At 47.2% G+C, this 17,646-nt stretch overlaps 1 protein-coding gene across 7 annotated transcripts in view; it reads left to right on the top strand.

The window, feature by feature from the left end:
• The window catches only part of ANKRD11 (ankyrin repeat domain containing 11), a 265,234-nt gene that overhangs the window by 234,798 nt on the left and 12,790 nt on the right, over positions 1-17,646 (top strand). For 3 of the 7 annotated variants that reach the window (XM_036440838.2, XM_036440839.2, XM_036440841.2), the window contains exons 5-9: positions 2,410-2,580; positions 2,792-2,995; positions 4,289-4,431; positions 6,759-6,906; positions 7,377-14,005. In XM_036440838.2, coding sequence (XP_036296731.1) covers positions 2,410-2,580; positions 2,792-2,995; positions 4,289-4,431; positions 6,759-6,906; positions 7,377-14,005 — 7,295 coding nt within the window. Of the gene's footprint in view, positions 1-1,848; positions 1,965-2,409; positions 2,581-2,791; positions 2,996-4,275; positions 4,432-6,758; positions 6,907-7,376; positions 14,006-17,646 lie in introns of those variants that run through there. The other 4 variants (XM_036440842.2, XM_036440843.2, XM_036440840.2 and 1 more) reach the window with 4 other exon arrangements.

Consider the following 17,646-nt stretch of genomic DNA (forward strand, 5'->3'; position numbering starts at 1 on the left):
CTGCCTAGCACCCTCCACATCTGCACACAGCAGAGAAGTTATACCTCTGAAGTAATTAGCAAATGTCACCCACAACCAGGAATTCTCCACACTGCTTTTCTCAGGTTCTGTTTTCATCCTTTTTCCAGTGAGCTTCCTGTCTTCATGGCTGTAGGTGAGGGGGAGGCAGCAGCCTCATAAACTATTTAGTAGGGGCACAGTGAGCAAGCTACCGTGAGAGGCTAGAGGCTGGCTGTTTGAGACCAAGCAGTGCTTCCTGGGAGATTAGGCAGAAATGGGGTCCAGCTCATAGTGTGGGGAGAGTGCATGTGTCTTTATCCTGTGTTTCTGTGAGGGAATTACAGTGGGATTCAGAACCCTGTGCTAGAAACACCTCAGTGGGGGCATCACATTTCTGTCTGTGGAGGGGTGCTTGTTGGTTTGTGCTTGTGGAGAACTGCTGAGGAGGTGGCTCCGGCCTTCCCACTGGTGTTTCTATTATTTGTACCTTGGCAATGGAAAACTATCATCTTCATCATCAGAATGTGTCATGTAAGCCGAGACCGGTTTGGCTCAATGGATAGAGCGTTGGCTTGGGGACTGAAGGGTCCCAGGTTCGATTCTGGTCAAGGGCATGTACCTTGGTTGTGGGCATATCGCCAGTAGGGGGTGTGCAAGAAGCAGCTGATTGATGATTCTCTCTCATCGATGTTTCTAACTACCGTATCTCTCTCCCTTCCTCTCTGTACAAAATCAATAAAATATATTTAAAAAAAAAAAGAATGTGTCATGTAAGCAAGCAGCAAATGAGCAACTGGATAAATGTAGAAAATGCAGGCAGAGCATGGAGCGGTTGCAGAGATTGGAGCACTCAGCTGTGTAAGAGCATTTAAACTAAATGATTTGGATACTATGACTTTCAGTCATTTCAAAAGTGCCAGAACTAGTTCATTATCCTGTGCAGAGGCGTCCTTGAAGGCTCTTGCCTCTGGAATGTATCATGAGGCCCTGTTGCTTAGAAAGGAGGTTGTGGGTAGAATTGGGGATGCATAAGCCGAGGTCATCAACAAAGAACATTATTTCTGGAATTTACTTCCTTTGATTTGTGCTTGTGGATTGGTTGAAAATTAATTGTTGCTGGTGATGGTGAACTGCGGTGCCCACATTATCACCTGAACTCATAAATCAGCATTCTCACCAAGTCACAACTTTAGTTTTTAAAAAGGCAATTTAAAGTACTTTTTAAAGAAATAACAGTTTATAAAAATATTTTCTTAAGGAAATAAAAATGATGGACATGTTTGTGGGGCCTGAGGTGGTGAATAGTAAAAGGGATATTGTTTTGGGAAGGAATGGACAAGGTGGAAATGTGATCTGTTTAGTACTTGATTCACATATGTCACCACCTCTCTAGGGTCAAGTTCCAGCCAGGGACTTGAAGAGAGGGGCTCCTTGGATATGCCAAGTGGGAAGCAAGGGGAAACACCCCTCAGAGGAGAGTTTCAGAGAACCACGTCTCCTTTCCTGCCTGCAGCTTGCACCCTATGACCTAGAACACCCTGCAATATCTCGGCCCTGAATAGGGTCTTCACCCCAAAAGCGTGGGCTTTGGGGGAGGGTTCTGAGGCTCTTGATGGACCCCAAATTTCCCCTCAACAGGAGGGTGAGGTGAAGGAAGAAGGTGAGCTTTTGGCTCCTGGAGTTGGGGGTATTTTTTCTCTCCCTCAACCCTGCCTCTTTTAAAAGAAGCAGCACATGCATTTCTGTTGAATATTGACAGGGCATTTTATAATGGGTGAGGTAGGTGGAAGATTTGCTTATGAGGAGGCTGAGATGGGATGGCCGCGCTGTTCCATCGTGTCTTGTTAGTGCTCTGTGTTGATGCCTTTAGATGCCTCCAGCTCAGTCCATGTCGTGGTTCAAGGCGGGTTCGCTCCTCGAAGCGCCATGGCATGAAATGGAGGTGCCTAGAAGCAAGAAGAAAGGTACAGTACTGCAAGTCGGCCTTGATCTGTTTATTTCTAACTATGTTTGCCATTTTATGTCTGTACTGTTTGGAGGCGGGATGGGAAGGACTTGAATTACAGACATGTGTATTTAATAGGTGGAGACCTGTCCTGTGTTAGCCAGGACATTGGTGATTAGCTGTCCCCACCGCCTCGCATATGGTGGGTGGTCTGGGAGGCACCTGGAGCCGAATAAATGCTTGGTGGGGGCCTCAGGCTTCATTGGCTAATAGCAAGGTGTTGGAATTGTGTCTCACAGTTACTGTTGAATGAGGTGATGATGGGCAGCAAGAGTGTTGCCAACTCTATTCTTTCCCTTTCCCTGTGAGGTGGGAGGCAGGGGCTCTGAAATTCCAGGTAAGGCTCTGGGTTTCAAGGACTCCATGGCATGAAATATCCCCCCCTCTCCTCCACCACCTCACAGAGAAGCAGGGTCCTGAGCGGAAGAGGATTAAGAAGGAGCCTGTCACCCGGAAGGCCGGGCTGCTGTTTGGCATGGGGCTATCTGGGATCCGAGCTGGCTACCCCCTCTCTGAGCGCCAGCAGGTGGCTCTCCTCATGCAGATGACAGCTGAAGAGTCTGCAAACAGCCCAGGTGAGCCCCCAGGGTGATGGATGGTGGGTGCTTTCTGGGACTGGAGAGACTCTCTCCCTGGGGATGGGCACCTATGCAAAGCCATCCTTTTTCCCTTGTGAAGATGGCACAGGTTCTGGAAATTTCTATAAAGCAGAGAACACCTTCAGGCACAGCCTCCCTGGCTCTATCCCCAGTAATGCGCTCTGCTTTTCCTTTCCTTGGCCTGCAGTAGATACAACACCAAAGCATCCCTCCCAGTCGACAGTGTGTCAGAAGGGGACGCCTAACTCTGCCTCAAAAACCAAAGATAAAGTGAACAAGAGAAACGAGCGTGGGGAGACCCGCCTGCATCGGGCTGCCATCCGGGGAGACGCCCGGCGCATTAAGGAGCTTATCAGTGAAGGGGCGGATGTCAACGTCAAGGACTTTGCCGGTGAGCACTCAACAGCTACCAGGAGACGGCAGGGCAGCGGGACCCTGCAGCAAGTTCACAGGAGGATGTAAAGCTATCCTCCAGAGATACAGAGCTCTCTGGCCAAGTGTCATCATCCTGGCAGCATTATCCTTGCACTTGGGATCAGCATGACAGGAGCAAGAGCCAGACCCCCGGCCCCTTGTCATTCTTTGGGTGTGTTCTAGGTACATGAGGTAGACGTATAAGTTATTTCTGAGATGGGGGGAATTAGTGTTTCTTGGAAAGTATTTAAAAATCAAATTGTTTTTCATTATTTGTAAGAGAATTGAGGAATTTTTAGCTATATTATTCCACTGTGTTATATAAACCCCAATTCTATGCTGAGAAATCATTCTTCTTGGCTCCTTCAAGGAGTGCCTCTGGCATATTTAGGAAGAAGTCATGCTACCCAAGCAGAGGATGCCTTTGTGCCTATCATCCCAGGGACACCTTGGGATGACACCGTCTTCCAGGGTAGAAATGTCACCCTGGGACTCTGCTTTTAATATGACAAATGGGTGTGCTTCCCTGACCTGAGACAGTCTGAGGGAGGGCCCCATAATTACATTTCACTGTTGCCCTTTTGTGCATAAAATATTTCCATTATGCCATCATGCATAATCAACAGATTTGAGCTGTTAAGGGGGAATGAGAACATAAGATGAGCAAAGGAGTCTTCGTGCAGAATACTTGTAGATTTTTCCCATTGCCCTAGTTGATAGTATCTGACCAACATCTAATTTAGCACCTTTTTTAAAAGAAGCCATTTTCCTATATCAAGACTTTTCACAGCACTGGCATTTGTGTCCAAAGGAGTAGGCCCTATTTGCACACTGATGTGTGTGGCCACTCTACCTGGTAGCAGATTGAGGCTCCAGGCTACCATCAGGGGAATTGTCCCGATGTGGCCTCATCTTTGTGCTCCATAGAGAGCATGTTTCCAAAATGGGAGGTTTTTCTCCCCATGTGTTGATGGATGAGCCAGACTGAGGCTCCCCTCATGATGCTGTGTTCACCAGTCCTCCACTCTTATTGTTCAAGATTAACCCTGCAGGTGGTTGATCTGTAGGGTTAACAAGCCAAATATCCCTGAGCAAACAAGAGGCTCCACAGTAAAACACACTCAGGATTTCCCTGGACCTCTAGCCTTTCAGTGCAGAGCAATGCCCTCCAGGGCTCTTTCTTGTCATCAACTTCCTTGGAGTTCTCCTTTAAGACAGGAATGATGTTCCTAAGGATTAAATAACATATGTCCTAAGTGTCTGTTTCCAGGCTGGACAGCACTGCACGAGGCATGTAACCGAGGCTACTACGATGTTGCCAAGCAGCTGCTGGCTGCGGGTGCAGAGGTGAATACCAAAGGCCTGGATGACGACACGCCCCTGCATGATGCTGCCAACAATGGGCACTACAAGGTGGGTCTCTTGTCTAACTTCCACAGCGTTCTGTAGCTCCTGCTTCTCTGTCCTCGTTGTCATTCATGTTTGCTGGGTAACTGAGAAGTTACGTCTTTATCCCTCACCAGAGCTGTCCTCTCTGACCAGCCCAGCTTTCTCATCCTGAATCAGCACTTGGATGGCTTCTCACAGTTCCAACAATCAGTACTGTCTGCATTATGTGTGACAGGGCCCTGCTCTGGCCATGCAGGTGTATTTTATTTTAGTAGGTGACCATCATATCGATAGGAATTGGGGGATCCTGGGGATTGCTCCTGGACTCTATCCTTGTCTCTGTGGTCCTACTAAACTAGGGAAGGCCTTGACTGATGTGATGCTGAGGGGTGTAGCCAGCCCAACAACAGTGAGTACCCTAGTGCATGGTTTCCCTTGAGAAGACTAGGCTTCCTTGGGGAAATGGCTGCCTCCAGGTCTGAAGCAGGAGATATACTAGTACATGATGTGCCTAGTGTATCTTGTGCTACCAGAAAGCAGGGCGGTCACAAAGATAAAGTCCTATTGCAGTCATTACCTAAGCCATCTTGATGAGGCCCCTACATGGTGAGGATGATGACCAGTAGCATCAGAAATGCTACTTATGACAGCTCTGCCTGGTCACTTTTGGCAGATATCAGGGAATCGGTAGCATCAAGAGTGTGATGAACATAATTTGACAAGTCATTGCAGAGGAGAGAGAGAGATTGGGAGGGCACTGTGAGTTAAAGGATTTCTGAGACAGAGAAATCTAAACTATATATTTTATGTTAGGAATTATAGTTAACTTTTTAAGTAAGATAATGGCATTATAGTTTCTTGATTTCTAAAGAAACCTTTTAAAGAAATATACTGAAAAAGTAAATGAAATGTCTGTGATTTGCTAAAAATACCTGGAGGAGTGGGCAGATGTGGGTGAAATGAAGCTGGCGGTGAGCAGATAGGTGAGGAAGTAGAAAGAAAGGGAGTCGTCATTTGAAATCCCTAGTTTTTTTAATTGTCATTTTGAAACTTTCTATTGTGGAAAATGCCAAAGAGTGTGGAGTCATAGTGGGAGAGGCAGAATAATGGCCGCCAAAGATATCCCCATCCTGATCCTGGAACCTGTGACATGTTACCTCACATGGTAAGGGGGCTGCAGATGGAAGAAAATGAAAGACCATGAGATGGGAGATGATCGTGGATTATCTAGGCTGGCCCAGTGGCCTTCAAGGGTCCTGACAACAGAGATCCTTTCCCGGCTGTGTCAGAGTTGCAAGCAGAGGCAGGAGGAAGACTTGAGGGAGACCTGAGCTACACTGCTGGCCTTAGAGTCAGGGGCCTTGGCAAAGGAATGCCATGGCCTCTAGCAGCTGGAATGGCCATTAGCTGGTAGACAACATGGACATGGAACCAGAGTCCCCCTCACTGCCAGGAACCCTATGAGCATCATCTGCAGATCATCAGCGTGGCCAGGGGGACTAATTTTGGACTTTTGACCTCCAGAATTGTAAGACGAAGGTGGTGGTGATTTGTTAGAGCAGCAATAAGAGATTGCCCTGATGGAGCAGTAGAAATTGGTAACTACTGAGTGAAAATAGAGTATGTGAGTAACAAGAGTTTTGTCCTTTTTAAAGATTTCCTCTCATGCTCTTATCTCAGACTGATTGGACTAAAGTTGAGATTGGATTTAATATTTGTACTTCAGTTCAGTGAATCAGTTGTCCTAGCATATAATCAGCCCAGGTTGCTGATTACAAACAGTTGAACAGAGCTGTTAAAAGATCACCTTGATTGTTTCTGGCCATCCTTACCCATATAAAATAAAGCACTGAAGAGATTATCTTATTTTCTAAAATAAATGAAAACATAAAATAAACCTGCTTGCAGAAGCTTGGTCTTTGTTTCCTCTCTCTGTAAACCCTCCTCCAATAAAAAAAACTTCCCCCTAAACTACTAGAACCCTTTCATGATCATTGGACCCTGTTGGATGGTGAACTCATCACATTGGAGGGGAGATCCTGTGTGAAAAGATTCCAGTAAAGTGGTCGACTCATCATGAGTGAGGAGGTCTTCTGTGGGAGTTGAAACTGTTCTACCTGCAAGAGAGCCTGGGAGGGGCGCCAGGATTCTGTTAGGATCCTTCCTGTGGAAGAGGCACAGGTCTAGAGACCCCACCAGAAAGTGCTGTGCACACCAACTTCTGGCCCTCTGCCTTCGGTTGTTTCCTGGTTAAGCTCAAGGTTCTGAACAAGTTACAGTTTTGCACAATTACTATAGTACAGTCAGTGTTTCTCAGAACACATCCTCAAGCACCTGCTGCTGTCTTGTAGGTGGTGAAACTGCTGCTGCGGTATGGAGGAAATCCTCAGCAGAGCAACCGAAAGGGCGAGACACCGCTGAAGGTGGCCAACTCCCCGACCATGGTGAACCTCCTGTTGGGCAAGGGCACCTACACATCCAGTGAGGAGAGCTCAACTGGTCAGTGGCTGGGCATCAGGCCATGTGCAGGGTGGGGGTCATGGGCGTGGGAGCAGGGTGTGTGACACTATGGGGTATAAGCTCCCAGTACTGCTGTGATAACAGAGGCAATGTTGGCTTTCATATGCAATTCAGCACACCAGATCCCAGCCTCCTAGATACCAGGCACTTACAGAAACTTATGGACTGTGAGGACCTGGGATTTCAGTAACAAAAAATCTGCAGGCTTATCCTAAGATACCAACCTATCTTTGCACAAACTTCTCTTTGGTTTCCTTCAGCCATGGTTGGCCTCATATTTTACTAACTCAAGTGAAATGCTTTATGTGGGGTTTCCATGACTCTCATCCTAGGGGTGACCAAGTGCTTGGTGGGAGGCCTTTCTCAGATCATTCGTGAGACAGCTTCCCCCATTTACATCTTTAGGTGTTTGAATCTCCCTCTGACATCTTTCTCCTTATTTCCAACAGAGAGCTCAGAGGAGGAAGATGCCCCATCATTTGCACCTTCTAGTTCAGTTGATGGAAATAACACAGACTCTGAATTTGAAAAAGGACTAAAGCACAAGGCTAAGAATCCAGAGCCCCAGAAAATTGTGACTCCTGTCAAGGATGAGTATGAGTTTGATGAGGATGACGAGCAGGACAGAGTCCCTCCAGTGGATGACAAACACTTACTGAAAAAGGATTACAGAAAAGAGACTAAATCAAATAGTTTTATTTCTATACCCAAAATGGAAGTGAAAAGTTACACTAAAAATAACACGATAGCACCAAAGAAAGCGGCTCACCGCATCTTGTCAGACACATCAGATGAGGAGGACATTGGAGTCACTGTGGGGACAGGAGAGAAGCTGAGACTCTCTGCACACACAATTTTACCCAGTAATAAAACACGGGAACCTTCTAATTCTAAGCAGCAGAAGGAAAAAAATAAAGTGAAAAAGAAGCGAAAGAAAGAAACAAAAAGCAAAGAAGTGCGGTTTGGGAAAAGGAGTGACAAATTCTGTTCCTCCGAGTCAGAGAGCGAGTCCTCAGAGAGCGGCGAGGACGATGGGGATTCGGTGGGGAGCTCTGGCTGCCTTAAGGAGTCCCCGCTGGTGCTGAAGGATCCCTCCCTGTTCAGCTCCCTGTCTGCTTCCTCCACCTCATCTCATGGGAGCTCTGCCACTCAGAAGCATAACCCCGGCCACACAGACCAGCATGCCAAGCACTGGCGGACAGACAATTGGAAAACCATTTCTTCTCCTGCCTGGTCAGAGGTCAGTTCCTTATCAGACTCCACGAGAACAAGACTGACTAGTGAGTCTGACTGTTCCTCTGAGGGCTCTAGTGTAGAGTCACTGAAGCCGCTAAGGAAGAGGCAGGAGCACAGGAAACGGGGCAGCCTACAGAGCACTCTGTCAGAGAAGAAGAGCTCCTTCCACCCCAGTGTGGACGGTGCCATTCCCAAGCTAGACAAGGAGGGGAAGGTGGTCAAGAAACATAAAACAAAACACAAACACAAACACAAGGAGAAAGGACTGTGTGCAGTAAGTCAGGAACTCAAACTGAAAAGTTTCACTTATGAATATGAGGACTCCAAGCAAAGGTCAGACAAAGCTATACTTTTAGACAATGACATTTCCACTGAAAACAAGTTAAAAGTATTAAAGCACGATAGAGATCACTTTAAGAAAGAAGAGAAGCTTAGCAAAATGAAGTCAGAAGAAAAAGAATGGCTCTTTAAAGATGACATAATAAAGGTCTCCAAAGATGAAAAGTCACTCAAGAGAATCAAAGACACAAACAAAGACATCAGCAGGTCTTTCCGAGAAGAGAAAGACCGTTCAAATAAAGCAGAAAAGGAGAAATTAGTGAAGGAAAAGTCTCCAAAAGAGGAAAAACTGAGACTGTACAAAGAGGAAAGAAAGAAAAAGTCCAAGGACAGGCCCTCAAAATTAGAAAAAAAGAATGATTTTAAAGAGGACAAAATTTCAAAAGAGAAGGAAAAGACTTTCAAAGAAGATAAAGAAAAGCCCAAAAAAGAAAAAATTTACAGGGAAGATTCTGCTTTTGATGACTATTGTAGTAAAAGTCAGTTTCTGGAGAATGAAGACAGCAAATTTAGCCTTTCTGATGATCAACAAGATCGGTGGTTTTCTGACTTGTCTGATTCGTCCTTTGATTTCAAAGGGGAAGATAGTTGGGATTCTCCAGTGACTGATTATAGGGACATTAAAAATGACTCTGTGGCCAGGCTGATCTTGGAAACGGTGAAAGAGGACAGTAAGGAGAAAAAGCGGGAAAACAAAAGCCGGGAGAAGCGAGACTACAGTGAAAAACGGAGCGACAAAGATGCTTTCTTTAGGAAGAAAGACAGAGACTATCTGGATAAAAACTCTGAGAAGAGAAAAGACCCAATTGAAAAGCATAAAAATATCCCCAGCTATCTTTCAGAAAAGGACAAAAAAAGAAGAGAGTCTGCTGAATGCGGGCGAGACAGAAAGGACAGAGATCTGAGTGACATCTGCAGGGACAGGAAGGACCCTCTTGAGAGCACCAAAGAGCGGAAAGATGGCAGAGTGAAGGCTGAGGAGGCGTACAGGGAGGACTTGAAGGAGTATAGTTGTGAAAGTGTATTCAAGGACAGGTCTGACTGTGACTTTGTGAAGAGCCTTGAGCCTTGGGAAAGGCATCATTCAGTGAGAGAGAAGGAGAAGAAAGACAGCCTTGAGAAGGAGAAGAAGGAAAAAATAAAATTAGAAAAATATAAAGATAAGTCCAGTGACAAAGATAAAAGTGAAAAGTCTATCCTTGAAAAATGTCAGAAGGACAAAGAATTTGATAAATGTTTTAAAGAGAAAAAAGATACTAAAGAAAAACATAAAGATATGCATAGCAAAGACAAGGAAAGAAAAACATCTCTTGACCAAATTAAAGAAAAAAAGGAAAAAAGTTTCCCTGGAATCATCTCAGAAGACTTCTCTGAAAAAAAAGATGAGAAAAAGGGCAAAGAGAAAAGCTGGTATATTGCTGATATATTCACAGATGAAAGTGAAGATGAAAAAGATGATTATACAGCAAGTGGGTTCAAAATTGGAGAGGCCAGTGAAATGCAGAGGGCAGACAATCTTCAGGAAAAAGATGATGGGAGGGAGCCATACTCCTCTGATAGACACCGGAAGCACTCTGTTGACAGGCAGCACTTAGAGAAGCAGAAAGAGAAAGAACTTAAAGAGAAGAAAAAGGAAAAAGGAGCCACAGAAGGGGCAAAAGACAAGAAAGAAAAAGTCTTTGAAAAGCACAAAGAGAAGAAGGATAAAGAGTCAACAGAAAAATATAAGGACAGAAAAGACCGAACTTCAGTTGATTCTATTCAGGAAAAGAAAAACAAACAGAAGCCCTCCGAGAAGGTGGAGAGGAAGCCCTCTGGAGAAGACAAGGCCAAGAGCAGGCACAGGGAGAGGCCAGACAAGGACCACTGCAGAGAGAGGAAGGTGTCAAAAAGTACTGAGGTGGAGAAGAGCCTGCTGGAAAAGTTGGAAGAAGAAGCTCTGCATGAATACAGAGAAGATTCTAATGACAAGATTAGTGAGGTGTCCTCTGACAGCTTCACAGACCGAGGGCAGGACCCGGGCCTGAGTGCCCTCCTGGAGGTGTCTTTCACAGAGCCTCTAGAGGAGAGAGTCAAGGAGAACTGCCCACAGGAGAAGCTGAAGGAGAAAGAAAGGCACAGGCACTCTTCATCCTCATCCAAGAAAAGCCATGATCGAGAGAGGGGCAAAAAAGAAAAGTCTGAAAAAAAAGAAAAAAATGATGATTACAAGGACATTGGCAGCAGAAAGGACTCCAACCAATATGAAAAGGATTTCTTGGATGCTGATACTTATGGTATTTCTTACAGTACAAAAACTGACATAGAAGATGAATTAGATAAAACCATTGAATTGTTTTCTACAGAAAAGAAAGATAAAAATGATTCTGAAAGAGAACCTTCCAAGAAAATAGAAAAGGAACTAAAGCCTTATGGATCTAGTGCAATCAGTATCCTAAAAGAGAGGAAGAGACGAGAGAAGCATCGAGAAAAGTGGAAAGATGAGAAGGAGAGACACAGGGACAAGCACAGTGAAGGGCTCCTAAGACATCACAAGGATGAGCACAAACCTGCAGTCAAAGACAAGGACAGTCCTCTAAGTTCCTTTAAAGATAAAACCAAGGATGAAAGCCTGAAACTCAGTGAGACCAAACTAAAGGATAAATTCAAGGAAACTTTAGATAAAGAAAAAGGTGACTCTGTAAAGATCAGCAATGGAAATGATAAGTTACCACTGTCTAAAGACCCAGGCAAGAAAGATGTTAGGCCCAGAGAGAAGCTTCTGGGAGATGGTGATCTAATGATGACCAGCTTCGAGAGAATGCTTTCCCAGAAAGATCTGGAGATTGAAGAACGCCACAAACGGCACAAAGAAAGAATGAAACAGATGGAGAAGATGAGGCACAGGTCTGGAGACCCTAAGCTCAAGGAGAGGATGAAGCCAGGTGAGGACATGCGCAAGAAGAGTCTGGATATCCCTCCAAAGAAGCCACTGGGGCTGGACCCTGCCCTTAAAGACAAAAAACTCAAGGAGTTGGCTCCTGTTCCACCAGTCCCTGAGAATAAGCCCCACCCAGGACCAGCTGTGGACTCCAGAGACTGGTTGGCAGGACCTCATATGAAAGAGGTCTTGCCCGCTTCTCCCAGGCCTGACCAGAATCGGCCCACTGGGGTGCCCACCCCCGCATCTGTGGTGTCTGGCCCCAGCTACGAGGAGGCGATGCACACACCCAGGACCCCATCCTGCAGTGCTGACGACTATCCTGACCTCATATTTGACTGCACAGACCCCCCGCCCGTCTCCAGCACAGCTGCCAGCGCTTGTTCTCCCTCCTTCTTTGATAGATACCCTGTTGCAGGGAGCGGGATTTCAGAAACCTCAAGCCAGACACCTACAAGGCCTCTGTGCACAAACCTTTATCGCTCGGTCTCTGTTGATATCAGGAGGACTCCTGAAGAAGAATTCAGCATTGGAGACAAGCTGTTCAGACAGCAGAGTGTCCCTACCACATCCAGTTACAACTCACCAAGGCAGCACTTGGAGGATAAGGCCCTTGTGCCCCCAGGTCCTTCGGAGAAGTTTGCCTGCTTGTCTCCGGCATACTACTCCCCAGACTATGGCATTCCCTCCCCCAAGGTGGACACTCTGCACTGCCCACCCACAGCCGTGGTCACCACCACTCCCTCTCCAGAGGGTGCCTTCTCTGGTTTACAAGCAAAGTCCCCCACTTCGCACAGAGATGAGCTGTTGGCCCCATCCATGGAGGGGACCCTTCCCCCTGACTTGGGCATTCCCCTGGATGCCACAGAGGACCAGCAGGCTACCGCTGCCATCATCCCTCCAGAGCCCAGCTACCTGGAGCCCCTGGATGAGGGCCCTTTCAACACGGTAATCACAGAGGAGCCGGTTGAGTGGGCTCATCCTGCTACCTCGGAGCAGGGCCTCTCTTCAAGCCTAATCGGGAGTGCCCCTGAAAACCCTGTCAGCTGGCCCATGGGATCGGACCTTATGCTTAAGTCTCCACAGAGATTCTCAGAGTCCCCAAAACATTTCTGCCCTGCCGAGTCCCACCACCCTGCTGCACCTGGGCCCTTCAGCACCACAGAGCCCCCTTACCCGGTCTCCCCTGTCCCATATCCTCTGTCAGTCCCTGAGCCAGGACTTGAGGAAGTTAAAGATGCCTCAGCAGAAGCAATCCCAGCTGCCATCTCCACTGCAGAAGAACCAGCCCCTTTTGCCCCTCCCTCCAGGCTGGAGTCCTTCTTTAATAACTGCAAGTCACTTCCTGAAGCGGCCTCTGATGTGCCCCCGGAGCCTGCGTGTGTGACCACCGTGACCCAGGTGGAGGCTCTGAATTCTCTGGAAAATACCTTCCTGGAAAATGGCCACAGTCTGTCTGCCCTCGGACAGGTTAATCCAGTGCCCTGGCCTGATGCCTTCCCCAACTCTGAGGACGATTTGGACCTGGGGCCCTTCTCACTGCCAGACCTTCCTCTGCAAACTAAAGATGTTTCTGATGTCGAAACAGAGCCCGTAGAAGAGAGTACTCTTGTTCCTCCAGAAAATACCCCTGCAGGGGCCCCTGTGGTCCTGAACGGTGGGGATGTGGCTGCATCAGCTGCTGAGGAACAACTTGTGCTATCTCCTGTTCAGGCAGCTACCCGGCTCCCTGCGGAGCCTGAGCCTGAGCCCTTGCCTTCAGAGGAGCCAAAGCCAGACATGATTCTAGAAACCACAGTGGAAGCCGAGGCTGTGTCAGAAGGGAGGGCCCCTGAGGCCTCCGACTCTAGCCTGGGGCTCACACCAGCACCCTCAGAGCAGCATCCACTAGGTAGTGGAGACCAGGAGGTAGAGGCCGCAGACCCCTTGGCAGCATCCCACGGCACACCTGAGCCCCCTGGGGACAGCCCTGCACAGGCACAGGTGGTGAACGGGGCTGGCCCCCATGACAGTGCTGGGCTTGAGGGGCCTTCAGGAAGCATCCAGACTGAAACTACAGAACCAGAACCCAGACCTACAGCCGAAGCCCCCAAAGCCCCCAAAGTGGAGGAGATCCCCCAGCGCATGACCAGGAACCGGGCTCAGATGTTGGCCAACCAGAACAAGCAGAGCTCACCTCCCTCTGAGAAGGAACCTGCCCCTGCCCCAGCCCCCAGAGCAAAGGGTCGATGCTCTGAAGAGGAGGACCCCCAGGCCCAGCACCCACGCAAACGCCGTTTTCAACGTTCCAGCCAGCAGCTGCAGCAGCAAATGAACACATCCACACAGCAGACACGGGAGGTGATCCAGCAGACACTGGCCGCCATCGTCGATGCCATAAAGCTGGATGATATAGAGCCCTACCACAGTGACAGATCCAACCCGTATTTTGAATACTTACAGATCAGGAAGAAGATTGAGGAGAAGCGAAAGATCCTCTGCTACATCACCCCACAGGCACCCCAGTGCTATGCTGAGTACGTCACCTATACAGGCTCCTACCTCCTAGATGGCAAACCGCTCAGCAAGCTACACATCCCAGTGGTGAGTGCCAAGGTGGAGCCCCAGCCCCCAAAGGTGCCAGTCAACAGGTCAGGACCCTGTTTGCTGTATGTCTAAATGCAAATGCTGAACTGTTGGGATGCCAGAGCTTGGAGTAGGTGTGCCATCCTAGGGACCACCCTCCAACATGGATGTTCATGTTGATACTATCCCTCTGGGTCAGGAGATCCAGTTTCTTCTTTGTCATTCATCATTTTTCCTATGTCATCTCCCCATCCAGTGCCTGACTGGGTCATTGAGTGCCCTTGGGTTCATGTCCATGTCTCCCAGCTCCCTGTCTGCTGTGGCCGCATCCTGCATATGTAACTAGAGCCATCCGGTGCTGCTCAGTCTCTGGTCTCCCCAATGTTTTGCTGACCAAGGACCCTACCTCCACGTTGGGCATACCTGCACAGCATTCCCCCCTGTCTGTATCTCAGTGCCTCCTTTCATCCCCCCCACATAAAAGTTAATTTATTAGTCCTCTCATGAAAAATCTATACCATCGCCACAGATAGTCACTGAAGAATCCACTCTCCAGCTCACTTTTAATAGCACCAACATTGGCCTTTGCAGTTCCTGACTTTCTTCATTCCATTTTTGCATTTCTTTGCTTTCTGAGGTTGTCTTATACAAGTCTGTTTTCTTTGCATAATCCAAGGAATCATAAATCATGCCAAAGCCAGCTGTCTTGCCACCACCAAAATGGGTTCTAAATCCAAGACAACATCTGTTGTGGTCTTACACATTTTGGCTAGTTTTCTCTGAATTTGTCTTAGGTACTGTTGCCTTCCCAGGGTGAAGAACATCAGTGACCATTTATTTGTTTCTGCTGAAGTAAACTGTTGGCTTATGAACTTCCTGGTCCAGATGTTAACTGTATCATTCATTATGGCAGCTGATCTTCAAGCAGCCAAGGAGAAAAAGTTTTCTCAACTTGTTTTAACAGCTAAAGGCCTCCACGGGGATGTATGACCTGGCTCCAACCCCAGCCCATCACCCTTGAACTCCTCTACACCTCTTCTCTGGTTTCCAGCAGTTCCATGTTACTGACCTGAGGTCCGGCCTCAGTTCTCATCCCACTGGAGCCCTAAGTGACCCTGGCACCTTTGTCACTTGCTCAAAGCACACCCTTCATTGGGCTTCCAGGCTTCTCTACCCAAGTGGGTCTGTCCTCAGTCAGCACCCATCTGTCTCAGCACTGTACCCACAGCCTCTATTTTCTTTATTTTTAAAATATATTTTTATTGATTTAAGAGGAAGGAAGAGAAAGGGAAACATCAATGATGAGAGAGAATCATTGATTGGCTGCCTCCTGCATGCCTCCTTTTGGGGATTGAGCCTGCAACCTGGGCATGTGCCCTTGATTGGAATAAAACTCGGGACCCTTCAGTATGCCTGCTGATCTCTACCCACTGAGTCAAACCAGCTCGGATCCTCCATTTTTTTTCATCCATTTTCATCCCTTGGTGGCTCTCCCTCCACCTCAACCTGATGACTCTTAGTTTATGCAGATGTGACACATTTAATCCCCATTTTGCACATCACTCTTATCCTCATGCGAGGAGCAAATCCATCTATATGAGGTTCTGCAGGCCAGCACCTCCCATGCCACTGCTTGTCCACTCTACTCTCTTACCTGGGTCAGCTCCTGCTTCCTCCTTGCCTGTTGGGGTCTGTTCTCTGCAGAGCAGGCAAAGAGATCCTTTTACAGAGAAGCCAGACCTCTGCCCTCCTCTGCTCAGCCATAACCTTCCTGGCTCCAGGACTCCAGTCTAAAGTGCTCCTCTGGGATCACCTGTTCACACAGTGTGCAGTTGACTTGCTTCATTTCTTAGACCATTCCACCCCCTTGAAGAAAAGACATGACTTCTGTTTGATTTGCCTATTAGGCCCAGAATGAACCTCAGTCACAGCTGTTGAAAGGATGCTAGTCAGGATTCCCCAGAGGGAACTTTGTATCCCAAAGGAGGGTCATGTTGGATATATGTGTTCTGCTGTCAGATCTTGGTGTTCCAAAAGTCAGTACCTATGCTGGCTTGCCATCAGGCAGCAGGCTCAGCTAACACACCCAGTATCTTCTGAATGAGGGTTAGTGGCTCTAAGCATCAGGTTCAATGGCTGAGGCAGGGGGTCCCAACTACCAGGGCCACCACCCTTCCTGCCTAGCCCAGCACTTTGTTCCCAGGGAGCATGGCTAGCTTTGAACCCAGCGCGATTCCCTTCTCCTGGTACACTAACCCTAAGCTGTGCTACGGAGGGGAAACTGAGGCAACCTTGCCCTTGTCTGGCCTGGGAGGATCCAGCTGTCTGCCTTCATCTGGGTCACTAGAAAAATCTAGCCTAAGATTGTGTTGTTTGGTGAGTCTTTTTGTTGTTTAAGTTTTAGTTAACAAAATAAAAGAGTATTATGACAAGTTCAGAAAATAAAATAGTAGACATCATTATACTCTTACTACCCAGGGTTCATCCTATCAGTGGTCTATACATTTCTACTTCTACTGGATTCATGCCTTTTTCGAAGAAAGCTCTGTTTTATTTTCTATAACCACATAAGTGAGATCAAGCTTTTCTGGATTTCTCACCAGGCAGAAGCTTGAGGCCTTGTTCCAGCAGCTGTGGCACCAGGTGTTGGTGCTTTTTCTTGAGGATCCAGAAGTGGTAGTGCCTTAGAAATACTAAAACCTGAAAACAAGAAAGGCTTACATCTAGATGCACCACTGTGTTTGTGTCTCCCTATCTGGTACCACCTATGGGTGGCTCAGGTAGAATCAGAAGAGGAAGGCACACCAAGACCCCATGGGGCTGGGTCCTTTGAGGCAAAGGGAATAGAGCAGAGCCTGATGAGCGAGGTGTGCCATTGAAGAGACCAGCTAGATGTTCTGATGTCTTATTTTGAGCTAATTTTAGACTGACAGAGTTGAAAACACAGAGTATATATTGTGCCCTCACTGGGCTCTGGGATGCATCTCCTCCTGGGTCTCCTGAGCTGTGGTTGGTCATCCACCCCTTGTCTTCCTTGAAAGGCACAGTTTGATGACACTTTTGAGGAATATAATTAGATGTTTTGTCTAATGTCCACACCTGGATGGAGGGACATGTTTTTAGTGAGAATGCACAGATGTGTCGTGAGGTCTTGGTACATTGTGTCTTATTTTTTTTTAATAAGTTTTTATTGTTCATATTATTACAAATGTTCCTTCCCCCACCACCACCATTGTTCTCCTCCACCAGGTTCCCACCCCACCCTCTGCCCTTTCCCCTCTCCCCATTGTCCTCATCCATAGGAGCACAGTTTATGTTCAGTCTCTTCCCATGCACCCCTCTCCCCTTTTCCCCAAGAATCGTCAGTTCACTCCCCTTCCATACCTCTCATTCTGTTATATTCAACAGTTAATATTGTTCGTCAGATTTTTTTAATTTCCTTGGTTTTTAGATTCACTTGTTGATAGTTACGTATTTGTTGTTCATAATTTTTATCTTTGTTTACTTTCTCTTCTGAAAGAACCCCCTTCAGCAATTCATATAATTCTGGTTTGGTGGTGATGAACTCCTTTAGCTTTTTTTTATTAGTGAAGCTCTTTATCTGACCTTCGATTCTGAGTGATAGCTTTGCTGGGTAGATTATTTTTGGCTGTAGGTTC

Source organism: Pipistrellus kuhlii, unplaced genomic scaffold (assembly GCF_014108245.1).
Source record: "Pipistrellus kuhlii isolate mPipKuh1 unplaced genomic scaffold, mPipKuh1.p scaffold_m20_p_17, whole genome shotgun sequence".
NCBI lineage: Eukaryota > Metazoa > Chordata > Mammalia > Chiroptera > Vespertilionidae > Pipistrellus > Pipistrellus kuhlii.